The sequence below is a fragment of the Lepeophtheirus salmonis genome, chromosome 9 (genome assembly GCF_016086655.4).
Source record: "Lepeophtheirus salmonis chromosome 9, UVic_Lsal_1.4, whole genome shotgun sequence".
Lineage (NCBI taxonomy): Eukaryota > Metazoa > Arthropoda > Copepoda > Siphonostomatoida > Caligidae > Lepeophtheirus > Lepeophtheirus salmonis.
Window position 1 is genome coordinate 24,974,525 of NC_052139.2, and position 18,117 is coordinate 24,992,641.

The window sequence follows — 18,117 nt, forward strand, 5'->3', positions numbered from 1 at the left end:
CCAACAACAATTGACCGATTTAGAACCATGCTATACGCCAAAACGCTCAAAATATGAAGCCATGTAATACAAGGTAATTTTCCTTGATAACAACGTACCGCTGCATTGCTCTATAGGCAACCCCCAGCTTGTTGAATCGAACTATTGGGAACCTCTTGCACATGCAGCTTACTCACCAGACATGGTGCCTTCCGATTATCACTTGTTTGCATCGTTGGATCACACACTCAATGATTTACACTTTGATTCGCACGTTGAAGCCAAGCAATGGATGGATGGCTGGTTTGCAGCCAAAGACGACAATTTTTTTTTTTGAAAAGACATCCATAAATTCCCTGAAAGATGGGGGAAATGTGTTGCTTGCAAAGGCAAATGGATTGATAATTAAATTTGTAATCTTTTTTTCACAATAAACGTTCAAAGTTTTTAAAATAAATCTCATTTCATGGGCACATTCCTGGATGTTTTTCTGAGGAGTTTGTTTGTGTCAATTTATTATGAATCTATCTGAAAAAATTAATTTAATAACAAAAATGTCTCATGGTAGTATTCACATTTTTACATCTACTTGCCATTGATACTGGCCATAGATCAATTATAAAATTGATTTATATCGGGGTCACAGGAATCTTTTGAGATTTTTTTAATGTATTTCATTATCTTATTTGAGTCATATATTATATTATCTATATTTGAGAGTACTTTTCTAACTGTTTTAAATCATTATAGGATGCAAATAGTTAATGGAATCACCGTAGCTCATAGACAATTCGCTAAGGAGAAGTTATTTTCTTGAACTTAAAGTGTTTACATTTGCTCCTAGGTGATTCTTAGAGAAAGAAAGACACTTTATGTATATGGACTTCACCAAAATATTTCTAGTTTATATTGAATAAATTTAATACTATAATGTTCAACTTATAATAAGAGCAACTCCATAATACAAGTTAAGGGAATGTTAAAGAAATGGTTAAATATGAAAAATATACTCTTTGAGGCCACGAGACAAAAGAGGCTGGAAGATTAAGAGGAACTCTCCTATAATATTTATGATTAATGCGTAAATTGAGTTTCTAACTGTAGCATGTGAAAGGAATTAACTTTACAGAGCACACATATCGTTTGAAGGTCGATATCCACTAAATATTATGTGATAAAATTCTAGTGCGCCATCTTTGTACCAATCTACAAACTTTTCATTTTATAACCCATTACTCCTCAGGTTATAAAAACTGTACGATCAGTCTCTAATAAAATACATTTAAGCTGATCAAAAAACAACTTCTCCCTATTATTAAAATTCTTGCAAAAACTTTTCATACCTTATTACACATCATTTGTTTAGACTTATTAATATACAAAGTTGTTCAATACTTTTTATTTTGATTAAATTTGTACAGTAGTACATTTATGAAGAGTTAAATGGCCTCTTTATTAGAAATTTGTATTAAAATAACTCTTGAAGGAAAAACCAACAAATTATAGTACCATTTTGTATATTGTAATAACAACTCTAATATTTTATGATATTCTCAACTGGATCAAAAATTTGAATATTTCAAGATCTTAATATTTGTTTGTTACCTACCAGCATATTTGACTATCCCACTTCAAGATTATACTTTAACGACTCAAATTTTATTTATACTTAATGTTGATGACAAAAGATTATTCTTAATGTTGTTTTGAATTACATGCATTTTTTAATAATAAAAATTTCAATTTTTAGAGATTTTGAGCCATTTAAACAACAAAAAATATTTATAAATGAATATTTTTACAGATGTAAATAAATTGGAAACAGCTTTTTTTTCTTTAAAAGACTAACTTAAATTATTTTTCGCCAAACAAACAAACAATTTCAAAGAAATTAAGATTCTTACAGTTTATGAGCATTTTTAAAGTTAATGTTGAACGTATATATTAAATTATTTACTTCTTGAATCATTCTTTTTTTTTAATAATAATCATAACATTATTATCTAAAATATCAGACAATTTCTTCTATATTAAATTTTTGAATGATTCATTTGTCATAAAAATTTTGCTAATCCTTCAAAAAAGTTATATTTGCACCAGATTATATAACAATAAAATGCATTTGGAATAATCTCGATTACTATGTATGTATTTATCAACATAAAAAAAACAGGTATTTCTTTGAGGCATGAATGGTAAAAACTAACATTGTTCTGGATCACAAATCCTACATGATTCTTTACACATTCTTCTAGCAGCAGCATTACTGGTACAGGTCCCACCACTTACATGTGATTTACAAAAGCCATCATTACCAGCGTCATTACATAGATCCTCTAAAATTTTAAAAAGTGATATTTATTAACAAAATTACGTTGTTAACTTACCGCAATATAGACATGTTTTTCTACAAGCATATCTCATATATGTATTTAGACAATCACTTAAACCTTCAACACAAAGTGAGGTGTCTATCAAATCCTCACATACTAAAAATAGGAAAATTTTATTATCTACGTCATTCTTATTGTGTAAATAAAAATTTACCATCACACGTAGCACATGTTTTTGGGCATTCACTCACTAAAGTTTCATTAAAACCGCATTGCATGTATTCCAGAGCGCAATCACCGTTATAATCCTTGCATTTAGCTAATAAAATAAATAAAACATATACGGAAAAGTAAAGGATATAACTATTTACTTTATTTGTACTTATAGACAATGCTTACCTTTACATATTCCACATGTTTGTGGACAACTAAATTGAAAGGATGGAATATAACAACTACCTTCCTGTCTTTGACAAATTTGTTCACTGTCATCCACGCACTCCGTTTCTAAGTAAAGGATTTTTTAGAAAGATTGCTTAATTTTTAAAATAATTCAAATTTCACCAGTTATTTTTCCATTAATTCCTTGAAAAAAATTTGCGATTATAACTAAATAAAAGGAGTTCATTTTTTATATGAAGGGATCTCACAGGAATGACTTCAAAATCTAGTAAAACCCTTAGTTTTTATAAGCAAAGTTTTTTCCTGAAAAAACAAAAACATTTGTGTAAAAACACAACAACTGTTCAACTTCTAGATATGCCTAATACACACACATAAAAAATAATTTTTGTAAAAAATTTAACGTATAAAATGAACTTAATTTAAGTTCATCAATTCATGCAACCTCGGCAAACAAAAAATACCAATTATTTTTCTTTTTCCTTGGAGTTCCAACTTGCAACATTTTATTTTACTTTACAGAAGAAATACACTTTCTAGTTGATAATGACTTATTTAAAACCTATATGAAAACCTTTTCTTACCTTTAACTTTATGTTATTAACAAAAATGATGGTTTTCTTACTTTTTTTACAGTATCTTTTATTGTTTAAAGTCAACCCCCGAATAAATGTAATAGTTTGATACTTATTGCTATTTCACCTTTGATTTCCAGCAAAGAACTACCGATTTTTAATGGAAATTGTGGAATTTTTATCCTCGATTGATATTTTTATTTTTTAAGTTATCTTTGTTATTGCTTGATAATATGTGAAATGTAAAACATTTTTAGGGTCCAACTTAATAAGAACAGTGATTCTGAGACTTGTAAATTTTTGGGGATAACTTTGGAAAAGGACTAAGTAACTTGTCCATGGATAATTGAATTATTCTATGTTTAATAAAAATAATATAATTTGCTCCCATTCACAACAAAGTTGTCGGCATTCAAAGAACTCTAAAAAGTGTGGTTATTCTAGATGAAATCAATTTCACCATGTTCATTTTAACCTTATGTATAAGTAATTACTTTTTCTACTTAAACAATTATAAGGATATTTAGATATGTAACTAAATAAAAAGAGGAATTTATTGATCAGATTCATTCAAGAAGAAGTTGAATACAATGTTTGATAATTATGAAAATAAATTGTAAAATAAGCTTCGAGTTTCTAATGCTCTTTGTCGTTTCCGTCCTATGTCAAACATTCCTAATTAATGTGCTTCCTCTTGATATTATGAATTAATTAAGGTTATTAAATGATAGAACTTTAGTGTAATATAAGTAAACTATACATATAACTTTTCAATAGTTTTCCACAAGTCTAAAGAAGAGGGAACAAAATCTCGAATAAAAAAAGTTATGGAGCGGGGTTATGGATTTTTAGAAGCTGATTGGAATTATAGGGATGATTTTAATTAGACATAAAGGTTGTGACTCTCAATGTTGTAGATAATATCATTTGTAATCTCTTAAAGTATTACTTCAAAAGGCTTTCGACGATTGTATCCTAACTTAAAGAAAAAAATTATCCATTTTTGAAGTATAAAATTTATTTAAGAAACAATTCAGTTATTTTTTCTCAAAAAGCGGTCATTTATAGTAGGGAGCGGAGAAAATAATTTTTTTATATTTAAAAAGAACTTTGTTTTCCTGTATGATCATAATAATACTGGATGTGGAATCTCATTATATCTGTTTTATTTAGATTGGGTAGCTTAATTTATGATTATTTATCAATCCCTCAGTTTAAACCTTTCAATGGTCCAAATAGTTAGAAAATGGGGAAATTTTACGATGTAATATTTGGCTACATACAGGGTGCGTGGACAAAATCTGCCACATTTTAAAGACGATATTACTCCATCAGCTGATGTCTGATCCGTCTGTTTTTGGTGTTAAAAATTTTCCCGGGTCATAGGATTCAGTTATTGTTCCCCACTTTTAGCGATAGTATCATTTTAAGTGCCCAAGAAAAGTAATTATGTTCAATGAGAGAGATCGTAGGTGCGCTGCTATTCAGATTATACTTAGTGATCACATGAAATTAAGTAATGCTGACATCTCTGTCCTTCTGTCAATGGCAGTTAAAACGGTCAGAAGTCTCAGGAAGCAGCTGGAGGAGTCATCGGACCCGATGGACGTTGTTGACAGGAAGAAGAAGGAGGAGTCATCGGAACCGATGGACGTTGTTGATAGGAAGAAGAAGGAGGAGAAGAGCACCAGAATGGGGCAGGACGTTGCCTTCATCAACAAGGTCAGGGACATCATCGACGAGGACCCCCAGCTTTCCATGAGAGCCATGGCGAGGGACCTGGGAGTGGCCGAGTGGACCGTGAGAGCTTGTGTGAAGGAGGACTTAAGGTGCAAGTCCTACAGGCGTCAGACAGCACAACTTCTAACTGAAAAGACTCAAGGGTTTCGGCTGCTCAAAAGCTTCAGGCTGCTGAACATCTTGAAGTACCCAAAGTTGCCGAAGATTTTCTGGTTCTTCTCTGATGATGCAATGCTTTTGCGTTCGTGCCCATCTCCTCTAAGCCTCCCTCATCACTAGATTTGAACCCGTTGGACTACTTTGTCTAGTCCTACGTGGAGAACATGGCCAACCGCTCCTCCCATAACGAAAGATAGAAGCAACGCCGATCCAAAAGGCCTTTTCTCGATTTCGTAGCCGCATTGAGCGGAGGTTGGCCGCAGACAGCGGCTACATTAAATAGATAGGTGCTCTTTATCTTAATAAAGATATTTGTTTTTATTTTATCAATAAATATTATAAGATAAGCTTGTAGTTGTTGTTATTTTGAAGCGACAGATTTTGTCCCCGCACCCTGTATAGATTGATTTTATAATTATCACAAATAAAAACAATTATAAAAGGCCTTAAGTGGACTCTGTTTGGTACAACTTTATCACGCAGTCATATTAGTGGTATATGGAATCATGGACTATAGTAGAAATAATTCTGTGGAGAGTTTCTTCAGAGTATAAGTCGAGCTCTAAGGTGTACATCATCCATCAAAATTATAAAACTAAGTACTTCTTCAAGCAACAGGAAGATGCAAAAGTTTTGGAGTGGAAAGTGGTGGAGAAAAATATTATCTTTGTCCACGACCTTATTTAGGACAATAATTTCTCAAGGAAGTTACTATATTCGTTAATAAGAAGCTCCAAGCAGAACCAAGCCCCTTCAACTTTGCTAGTAAAACTTAAATTTGTACAAATCACATTAGACGAACCAATTAAGGGGTCCAAAGAATATGTAAGACTACTAAAACTCCCACAAATCCGGATCAAACAAATACTAAGATCCACATGTGGAATTTTGGACAGTTGTAAATTTACAGCTCTGTTACTGATCTCTGCAGGATGTATTTCCTTTTATGAAACCCCTAAAGACTGTGGAAAAATAAAAACTTTGTCATCCACGTATTCGCTGAGTGCCCTTGTCTGGAAATATTTAGACTATTTGTTACTATGAATATTAAGGGACACATAAACACAAAATAAGCTTGTCTATTGGCCATTTTTCTTCTTGGATTATCCGTAAGAAAGAATTTGCCTTCAACAGCCAATGTACTGTATTATGGACTTTTAAATTCCAAGGCATATATTGCTAACAAACTCACTTTGAGAGATCCGATCAAAGATTTTAGATTTGTTTTAATGAATGCCGCAACAAGATAAGTTGCCTTTAGTATAAAAATACCGCGAGTCTATATAAAGTTATAGGAACTTTGCTTCGTCATTGTGAGGATCATACCCTCTGAATCAGAACGTTATCTGAAAAATTAAAAGAATATTGTGAATATTTTGGCTGTGGAAATTTTTATTACTATAATTTTTTTTGTAAATTTTAACGTTTCTTAGTATTTCTGTACGTTATTTTAATATTTTTGTTTCCAGTATTGTTAATTGAATAATTGACACATAACAAAAAAGAACGGAAGAATTAGTAACTCTCTGGATCTCTAATATTACACTAAAATATTTATTTATATTGTTATAATGCGATTCCTCCAAGTATTTTATTTAATTATAATTGTAATAAAATGTAATAGTTTATAAAAAGACCACAAAAAAATATATATATATATATATCTTAACGATATTTTTCCTTGAAATTTTGTTAAAGTAAATTTATAATGAATATATCTATAAAAGTTAATCAAATTTTCCTATATTTAATCTAATAATTTAATGCCAAATATGTTTCACAATAATAAACACATTACTACATCTACGTCTTACTGATACTGGCCATAGATCAATGAATAAACCGCTTTTTATCGGGTCCACAGAATCTTTTGACATTTTAGAATTAAACCATAACTATATGATTTGTATTTAAATATATCCAAGTAAGGTCAATTTGCATCATTGGATTTTTCAAATGTTCGGACACTTAAGGGTTAAGTTGTAATAAGTTTTTTAGTACATCAACAAAGGGGATTGTTATGTAATCTTAACACATTTTAAATAACCCTGTAAAATTTTGAATCAATTAATGGAATAGCTTTTGAGATACAAAAGTTTAAAGTTCGAAGTTGCAATTATTTTTATGGTGTATCATAATATGTAGATATTTCCTCTCCATTTGGTTATATTAAAACAAAATTGCCCTGTTCGAGTTCAGTAGGACTTTTGACATGAGTATTTTATTTATTCGCTGACTGATAATACGAATCAAATAATTGATGAGGTTCCAATATTATGATGAAGTACATAATTTAAGGTACACAATCAGGAAGTTCAAAGTATCGACATTAGTCTACAAATTGAGAGCCATTTCATTTAGATAGGTTACAAAAATCAGAAATAACAGAATCAAGGACTTTAAATGAGTTCTTGCAATGTATATTGATAAAATTACTTGTATTAGTTGGATAAATACTGAGTTTCTGTACTTTATCTAGGCCAAAAATTGAATTTTCTTCTCATAACTCCTCAAAAAACGACGTCAATTGTTTACAGAGGTAGATGCAACATCCTAAGACCAGCCACACCTGCTTACGTTTACTTTACTAATTATATTGCAACACAATCTTTCATTAAATCAAAAGGTATCTCTCAAATTATATATTTATAAATATGTTATTGAATTGATTGGAAATGTCTAAAAGACAAAGGGAAATAACAATTCAAAATCATAATTACACTTCCTTATTTTATAACATCCCACTTTTGATTGAAAGTTCTTTTATAGATGACGTCATTACCTATCTTTAATATTTTATATTTTGTTAATCAGTCATTGCGAACACAATTTTGCAAGTCCAATAATGTCTATGTCAATCGATTCATTTTTTTTTAAATTTTGCTATTTTATAAACTAAGTCCTAAAGATACCTGATCATATCTGTATGTTACCGATGATTTCTGGAAGTTGATAAAAATTACCTTTTTTTTAATGACGAATATAAAAAAAGTAAAATTTAAATGTTTTAAAATTGTTGAAACCTCTAGTTTTTTTTACACAGAGTTGTAACTGACAAAAGAATGCATACATAGCCATAATTCAATTAGTTATTTATGCTTGTTAGCCAACTAAATTTGTGATTTAGAATATACAATTTTGCAAATCCAATAATGTACAGGTTAGTTGATCAATTTTTTTATTTTAATTTTGCAACTTGAATGACAAAATTCTAAAGATTACCTGATCATATCCGTTTTTGAAAGACGAATTCCGTTTCATTCAAAAGTTATGAATAAGAATAAGTACACAAATTATTATTTATTTATTTATCTTTCTTTGGCATACAAAAACTCGGGCCGGTTTAAAACGCACTTCACGATATTCTAGTTTTCCTTGCTTCATCTCAAGGATTACCAAATAATCAGAAATCTGTAGAACGAGTACGAACGTTATATTTTGAATTTTATTCACAGAAGGGTTAAAATTATTCAAATCGTATTTGCACTCCTAAGGATATTTTTCTCCTATATTTTTGCTATTTCAAGGTGTCTGAAATTAGAAAACATGATGTGAATAACTTCCCGAATTTAAGATTTGAAACTTGTCCGAATTTATTAATTTTAGACATTTTATGATAGTTTTTTAAAATCTTTAATAACCTCTTTATTCCATCTTTTAATGAAAATATTTTGATGCAAAACTTCTTACTTACATATTTATTAATGTCTTCTTGTAAAAAAAGCTTAAATATAAGGCACGATGTCCATATATAATATATGAACATAAACGCCTCTTCGATGTGTCTCAAAATGTCAACTTACATCATCTTTGTTTTGTTTTTTTAATTTTCACCTCATCAAGTAAAAAACCCTTATAATTATTTGAAAACAAATCTGAAGATTGAAAAATGCATTAAATCAGAAGTTTTAGTTTCATGTATAAAAATAATAACTTTTTTTAAATAGTAATTGTTGGTCCGTGAAATACCTCAATAAAGTGTAAAATTTTGTATCCATAGTGTATTTTTATTGTAAACCAATTTTATAGATCCATTTTAACAGCAAAACAGTTATACTTTGCAATAAAAGGTTTTAAATATTTATACAAAAACAATATATTACACTATTTCAACTTTATTTTGGATTTGTAAATCTTGTGTTGTTATAGTATTTGAATGCTGTTCAGAGAACTCTTATACTCCTAGATGTTTAGATATTATTAATTTAATAAATATATGTATGATGAACAACATTTTAAGAAAAATAAATATATACTTAAGAATGAATCATTTTTAACATCTTTCAGAAATATAAAAAAATGAAGTTATTTTAGATACTTCATAGATCTTGTGTAAGTGTGCTCAAAGTTCTTCGCTGTCTTGATCCCGTTGTCAAGATTAATGCTAATCAATTTAATTTTTTGACTTGTTCCCCATTCCTTGAATTGTTTTTCCCCGTTAATGGGGAACAAACAAATAATATTTATATATCAAAAGTCGATCTCATAGATCAAATAATAGATGTCTTCTATATCTAGCATATGTAAATAGATATATCGTTTATAAATTTAATATCAAAATAAATTCTCGCTTTTTGAATAAATGGTTTAATTGCCCAAAGTCTGATTAAATGTTACGAAGGGCGTCCATGCCCATTCAATTGTCTATACCTTACAAAAAAGAAAAAAAAATATAGACATATAATTGACAATCTTGGTGAAATTTACTGGAGTTTGAAAAAGAAAGATGTTCATATTGTAAAAATACTGTAAATCAAATTGTGGTCATTTATATCGCTTTTAAACTCGTTTTATGCATGGTGGGGGAAAGAGATTGCTTTGTTATTTTTAAAAAATAAAACATTTATTATATTAATATTTATCAGTTGTCCCAGAAATCATTATATTTTTTTAAATTATAAAAATTACATCAAAACAATTAATAATTTTAAATAATTCAACTTCATAGCGTAAAGTTATCTTTTTGTTTAGATATAATAAAAAAAAATTAACGTTCACCCCTTAAGGGACACCAGTATCCCATCATTTTTTTTTCTCGAACATATAGAAGTTAGTAAAAAAAAAATTATTTCTCATTTTCTTTTCAATTCTTTGTGGGTCCGAAAAGTTAAGGCTTATAAATTGTAAGGATACTGAAGCTTTTTCCTTCGACGTCAGAAACATTTTTATCGTTGAAGCCTGGTGACTCATGAAAAGTAGAATAAATGTACTCATAATTTATCTCTCCTATTGAATCAGTTTCTATTTTTGAGTTGTCTTATAAGGTCTTCTTATGAGAGTCTAAATAGGTCCTCTCCTTTTTTATAAGGAGATCAGATAATACTTCTTAAATCTAAATACTACTGATACTGGCGATAGGTTTATCAATTTTCCCGCTCCGATCAGGAACCAAGGGATCTTTTGAGATTTTTGATAAAAATTATAATTCTTATATTTGACTGATTTACACAGTGTTACATTATTCCTCCACGTGAATTCTTCTCCTCATGTCTCTTGGTCATCCTGGATCTCTCCTATTATAAATAAGCTTGCGTCTCTCCCTCGTCATATAATTATTTTTTTCCTTTTTTTAACTATAACAAAAGTTGATTTACTCACAATGCTATATTTCTTACTTAAACTTAAACAAGATGACTTTTTTCAAATCAAACACCTTGTGCTTTTATTGATATCAGTTTCTTTGACATGGAACATCATTTTTTCAGTTTTTATGACCTAATTTTCTATACATTCATACATGTATAACCAAACATTTATGTTTCTAAGAAAAATAATGCGAAATGTAGACAAAATTCGAAAAAAAGAGAACATGGCACATCTGTTAAACCAGGGTTTCTCAATTTGTTTTTTTGTGTTTATTTTATTTTTTAGAAAAAACAGGCTTTCTTCTTGATATAAAACTTATTATCTAAACCTTTTTTTAACCTTTTCACATAATGTTATAAACAGAAATGATGGTATTTTTTTAATAGTATCTTTTACTTTTTCAGAGTCAACCCCTGAATAAATCGAACAGTTTGATACCCATTGCTATTTTCGCTTTTATTCCCAAAAAAGAACTTCTAGTCTTTAATGGGAATGGTGGAATTTTTATCATCAATGGATATTTTTATTACTACTATAGTTGTACATGAAATTTGACTTATTGGTATGTTATCTTCGTTCTTGTTTGATAATAGGTGAAATATTTAATTATTTTAGGCTCCAACATAAGAAGAATAGTGATTCTGAGACTCAAAAATTTTAAGGGATAACTTAAGAAAGAGGACTTAGCAAAATGTCAATTGGTTATTGAGTTATTCTCAGTTTAATAAGAGTAATATAATTTAACAAAGTTTGTTCTACCCAATTACATAAGTAATTACCTTCTCTAATAAACCGTTATAGGAAAATTTAGATATGTAACCAGAAATAAATGAATTTATAGATCAGATTGATATGGCAATTGGAGAAGCTGAATAAAAGGTCTGATAATTATGAAAAGAAATTACCAAATAAACTTCTAGTTTCTACTTATTGTTGTCATTTTTATCCTATGTCAAAATTCCTTATTGTAGTACTTCCTTGTTATAGTATAATTATCAAATTATAGAACGTTTATCTTTACTTTAGTACATAGGCACAAAACTTAATTAATAATGGATAAAGAGAAGATACTGTTATATTTGTTTTGTTTTTAAAGGTTTTATTATTCCCCACTTTGGTGACACTATACATACACTTTTACTTCATTTACATTGTCAGGTAAAATAATTGTGAGTAATTTAAACAATTCTTTGCAAACAATTTAATCATTAAGGATTTGATTAAGATACAATTTCATCACAATCAATTTGGTATTCTAGTACAGTGGTTTCCAACTTGTGGATCACAGGTAACATTGTGGCCCACAAAATGTTTAGGTGTAGCCTACTACTCATTTCCACTTAATGAACAATTTTTTTAGCAAATATGTTGCAATATCATCAAAACGCTCATAACACGGACCAACATTAAAAAAATATAAAGTTATCTCAACCAGTTTTGCCAGTTTCTTTTAAGCAATTTAGCCTTGAAAAATTATTTTGGCCTTTATTTATATTTGGTTTAAAATTGAAATAAATGTGTGTTTCATAATTTGGTTTGATATAGCTCCTAAGCACTGTCCGATACTAGTTGTTGTTAAGAAAACCATTTTTGTGTTCCGAAACTTTGTTTAAATTTCAGTGCCTTCGACAGGCAACTTTAAAATCCAAAACGTGGAGCACACAAGCTGATCAACAAGAAATTGAGACCAACGATTCAATTCCAAGAATAGGATGGGAACCTTAAAAAGGTATTTTGCAACCTTTAAGATAGTGACTTTTAATATTTTGTGAATTTATAGCCTAAATTCGGACAACTCTGATTTTTATTGTAAAAAACTTTTAATAATTTTGGCTCACAGGGCAACAATTATGAGTTCAGACTTTAGTATAAAAATACAAACTAACAGACACTCTACGGATCTGTAATGGAAGCACGAATCAAACAACTTTGTTCCATCATTAAATTGTATGATCACTATGCCACAGCTGAAACTATAAAATATTATAGCTATACTTTATTTTGTTCAGAAAATCTTCCAAATCTACTTCTTCAAGAATTGACCTCTTTCTGTTCAGTGGTACTCAAAAGCAATCAATTCCGTCAAATTAAGTAATCGGTATCAAAATATCTAACTGTAATGGACTGTAAATTAAAGTTAATTTGATTCATTTATAAAATTATGGAGATAAAAAAGCTTGAAAAAACAATTCATCGCCATAAGATCTATCCAAAGTCAATGGAAATAATTGTGACCGCAGGATGCAATGTCGGAACAGGATGTAAAGTCTTCTTTGAATTACAAAAGATGCTTTGAAATATTAAAGCTATATGCAGACAAGTTGAAGCCCGAAAATCCGTCAATAGAAATTGGAAAACTGAAAATTATTGAAAATATAGATAAAAAGGACATTTTCGATCGTGAAAAGAAATTTAAACTAGATCAAATCTTTCAAGATTCTTACTTAACATTTATAACCAGATTAAAAATGAAAAACATCGACGACTTATCTAAATCAACGCTACAATGTGGTAGGACAGAGGAAAAAAGAAACTAAAGCAAGGATTTGTCAATCATGCTAGCAAGTGGAGAAAGATCTGATGATCCTACAGATATATGCCCAGTAATAAGAACCTTCTTTTCCGAGCTGTATTAATGCTTCTATTGTACAGCACTTAAGAAAAGTTATAGATGCACCCATCGATCTGAATACTCCTGCGAAGAACTGAGATTTAATGAGGACCGTATATTCACAATTCCTCAGGATTATAATAATTTCATGGATAAACATTTAACGATACAAGAAATCATAACTGCCTTGAGAAAAAACGATAAATCTAATAAAACTCCTGGACTGTATATTTTTGGTTTTGAAATTGACAAAAAATATGTACTTTATAGAGCTTCTATTTTATTACAATTTTACGAAAAAATAATGAGCGTTGGATACTTTTCTGAATATACGTCTGATTGAAATATCATACTGATTCCCCAAAAAATAAAGATGCAAAATTTATAAAAAATTTGCGACCTCTTTCTTATCAAAAATGTCTTTAGAAGATTTTTACATACATTATTTTAAATCGCGTAAACAACGCCTTTAATAAAATTTTACATGAATTTCAGTATGGTTTTTTAAAACATAAGGACTATATTCCTTTCACTCTACAAACTCTTATAGAAAGTGACCAAGTGCTGTCGTTAATGGTTGTGGATTTCGTCAATGCCTATGATAATTTATCACATAAATACGTTATCAAGACGCTGTTTATTAAGTGTTTGGCCTATTATTTGAATAATAGGCCAAAAAAATGAAATAGAACAGCCATAAGGTATGAAAACCAGTGCAGTTATTTTGACAAACTATAACGGTCGCCCGCAACAGAGATTTTTGTCTCCAACAATTTTTATTTTTATGCTTAGGCGAACTTATTGGCGATGTTCACTCAGGCCCCACAATACAAGGATTACAACTACTCAACACATGTCTTTGCTATGTAGACGATCTAACTATGGTGCTTTCGGGAAAGTCCTATGAAAACGTAAAAATCAATTAAAATATTTATACGTATCCTTAATGGTTTTCCAACAAATCTGGCCTTTTTGTCAATGAAGAGAAAACCAAACTTTTATGTATTTATAGCTCCTTAATGTTCATAGAGTGGGCGCAATTTAGTTTTGGAAAAAACTTTAAATTATTAGGATCATGGGGTGGCTTCCATATCACGTTGATGAATGACAAAGATATCCTCTCAAGGATAAAAATTTCTTTAAGGCACTACTTTTGCTTAAATTTATGCACATGGGATCGAATAACAACATGAAACACGTACATTGTGCCCAAAATCACCCGCTTGTGCCAGTATCTCTTTTCTCTCTTAATATAGCTACTAAGAATGATGTAATTGAAGATTATGTCCTTAAAATTTTAAAGAAGAAAAATATATCAACTCAAAGACTGCATAATTCAATAAAATATTGTGCCCTAAACGTGATATCATTTGCTAATTTTTGGAAATGCCTCAACTCCTATTGGATTAGAAAATTGTGGGACACACAACACTTTTGGTGCATTCAATTGAACCAATTTCCGGTTACAATAGGATTAAAATACAGTTACAACCCATATTCAGGCCTATCCAAAGTCTTGGAATAACTGGGCGAATTTTCGGCTGGACTCAAGGGATTTTTTGATGGGTATTGGGAAATATCAAAAACTTCAGGAATCCTTGGGATGGGATATACCTTTCAAAAATTCCAATAACTACAATTTTAATAGAGATTTTACATAAAAAAAACATAAAAACATTTACCAAATAAACTATTTTTGCAATATACTGTGCTATAATGGCATATACTATTGCATAGTTGCCACTTTTTTGGAAATGAACTTATTTGTTTTGAGTCTATGCATTTGAACTACTTAAAGGCCTGTTTATTTCCGTCTGACATAATTGTTGCAGTAAGTCGCAATTAAAATTCAGGAATGACTCCTTTCAAGGCTCAAACTGTGCTCTTACATTGAGCTGTTTTAAGACATCCTTTTGTGTCTCTAATCCATAATATCAGTTCTCTGATGCATGGATCATAATACATTAGAAGTATTGAGGATTTCTTCTTGAACCTTTAGTTCTGTTGCACAACCCGTGGGTGGGATTTATTATAGAGTATTAAAAGGGGTCCTTGGATTTTTGACTCCATTTTCCTCATTTTATATATTATTTAACTATTCACAGTTGCTGAAATAGTAAATTGGAAATATTGTTATCAAACTACGTTTATACGTCATATCTTTTAATACTTGTTGAAATATCGTTGAATTTTATAGATTATTTTGTAAATTTATTTGACACCTGACACAAAAACCAAGGATTATAAAGCTATGTGCTACTACAACTAGGACTTTTACTGACAAACAAAATATTCTCCTTTTAAGTATCGTTATATTGAATATCACTACTATGTGTATATTAATAACTTATTTTATATGGATAAGACTAGAAAAAAGTCCTTATACTTTTAGTAAAAATACATTTAGAGTCTTACTTTAAGTCTGATTATTTATGCAGTTGTGTCCTTAGTGTTATGGTTTTTTTTAAATGATACATTAGATAATGTTGTATAAATTTATACTTATTATTTTTGGTCATAGTTTTTTTGAGGGGAAACTTCATTTTCTAGCCCACCTATTAATGAAACTAAACAAAAAATTAAAAGTAATTATTGATTGATGCCATAATACCAATAAGAAAATTATTAAAGTTAAAGTATATAAAAATATACCTAAATAAAAACAAATCACCAATAGAAATTCAGGAATAATAAGTAAAAAGTAGTATTTTTATGAGTTTAATTGATAGTTTTCGTACACTAAAATTATAAATTGGTCAAATAAAGTGTTTTATTTGGCCTCAATGAAAAACAAAAGTTATGTCATTAATAATTTATTTCACATATGATATCAAAAAATGAGACTTGAGCAGTTAAAATGAAGAGAAAGATCCAAATTCATGCGCGTAATACGCGGTCCAAATTATAATATATTTTTTTTGGAATTATGTTTGAAACTAGCTAAAATAATCACAGCATGAGACAAATTAGGGAAGAATTGTCAAACATTATTGCAAAAAGATGAATTATCTATAATACATTTAAAAATAAACATCGTGTAACTGGATACAAATCAATAATTTTTAAGAAACAATATCAAAATGTTCTTTTTTTCGATATTTAACAGATTTTCAAATCAAAACGCATCCATTGAAGGACCGTTATTTTGTACACATTGCAGTTATTTTATTGATGAAAGGAAGAAATTACAGATAAAAAAATACATCTGACAATACCAAATTCGTAAATTTTGTCATATTGGTTTAGTCTTATGTATATGAAGATGTCTACACAGGTTGGTTATCTTACTTCAACTAACTTTACTAATGTCCTTATTATTAGGTATAAAGAAGAAGAGCTCTAAGAGGTCCTTCAGTCCTTCCCCTAGATTGTACGCCAAGCTAAAATCAACAAATCATTTACAGACATTTATAAATGAGAAGATACAAATATTAAAAAAAAATAATGATGAATTAGAGTTTTCAAATATAAACATAAATTGAGAAAATAGAAATAAAAGCGTAAAATGAAAGAAAAGCGTAAAATGAAAGATAAAATCGTTGGTGGAGGACCTTAAATAAGATTTTAAAGGCAGGGAGAATGTTCTGAACACCAAAAGCAGGCTTCAAACGGTGGACTGATACAATGTCGCACAAATTACCCAGGTATATTTTGAAAGTCCCGTCGGAATTGGACAATACGTTGCATGGGCCAAGGTACGTGGGAGATAAAGCTAGATGATTGACTTATTTTTAATAAACACGTGACTCACATTTTTAAATGCATCTAGAGAAGTCTGGAATCGGCTTGAACATTAAGAAATAGTTTTGGTCGGAATATGCTTCATATTTCTCACTTTGTTGAAAAAGTCTCTGTCCTTCGGAGCAAAGAGGAATCGGCTAACCACATCGGTAAGTGGGGAGCTCATCCCAGCACATGGTGCATTGGTGAAAATGAGGCCCCGGGTAAAGATGGGATGGGCACTGTAATCCCCGGAGCACAAACAGAAGTGCCTTAAACCATGACTCGCCCTCCTGGTCCATCCTTGCAGTCAAGGCTACCTTGAGAGTTCTATGGAACCTTTCAAGTATTCCATTGGAAAATGCCAATTGTGTCCATATGCTTCTTGTCCATTGCTCTAATGAAGCTCCCATCCCAATCAACAGCACGTGTGTTGTCAGTACCAAACCAGCGCTTTCCTTTGGGAAGCATAAGAGAGTCAGTTCAGAAAAAGTATTTTTAACTTTTTGGAAGGCTGCTTTATTCCCATTCCAACGTGGCATGCTTACGTAATAGGGGATGAATGTATCCTGTGTAGTTAGGGAAGCCCGTTATGAGCCTTGCATAGTATTGACCCATACCCAAAAATGCCTGAAGTCCTTCACGAGACTTGGGAGGAGCTAAGCCTCTAATAGCATCGACTCTACTGCTGATACGTAGTGTCCCAGGAAATCTAACAACTGTACTGCCATTTACATTTATCCACCAAGAGATGGAGACCTACTTCTTGGAGCTTCGATAGCACTTTAAAGAGTAGACCTGGATGTTTCTCTCTGGACTTGGACGCGTTAAGGATATTTTCTAAATAACCAAAAACTCCCGGTACATTTTTGAATAAGGAATCAATGAACCTTTGGAAAGGCTGTGCTACATTTTTGAGCCGAAAAGGCATGCAGTTATACTCAACGAGGCCAACTGCAGTAATAATTGCCGTCTTGTGAGCGTCTTGATGATTTATAGGGATCCAATAGTG

The 18,117-nt window shown here is 30.3% G+C and overlaps 1 protein-coding gene across 1 annotated transcript; it reads right to left on the reverse strand.

Moving 5' to 3' along the window:
* Positions 1–2,107: 2,107 nt before the first annotated feature.
* Positions 2,108–2,962, reverse strand: LOC139906350 (uncharacterized). The gene is made up of 5 exons (XM_071891126.1): positions 2,877–2,962; positions 2,712–2,819; positions 2,527–2,631; positions 2,367–2,468; positions 2,108–2,315 (listed from the first exon to the last, which is right to left on the reverse strand). Exons 1-5 carry the CDS (start codon positions 2,938–2,940, stop codon positions 2,182–2,184), a joined length of 513 nt encoding a protein of 170 aa, XP_071747227.1. The 5' UTR covers positions 2,941–2,962; the 3' UTR covers positions 2,108–2,181.
* Between the last annotated feature and the right edge of the window lie 15,155 nt (positions 2,963–18,117).

Bases quoted from the DNA above. Each gene is read 5' to 3' on its own strand.
- LOC139906350 (XM_071891126.1), bottom strand. From the start codon at position 2,940: ATGAACTCCTTTTATTTAGTTATAATCGCAAATTTTTTTCAAGGAATT. The intron at 2,632-2,711 runs GTAAGCATTGTC...TTATTTTATTAG, and splicing joins AACATGTGGAATATGTAAAG to CTAAATGCAAGGATTATAAC. The intron at 2,469-2,526 runs GTAAATTTTTAT...TCCTATTTTTAG, and splicing joins AACATGTGCTACGTGTGATG to TATGTGAGGATTTGATAGAC.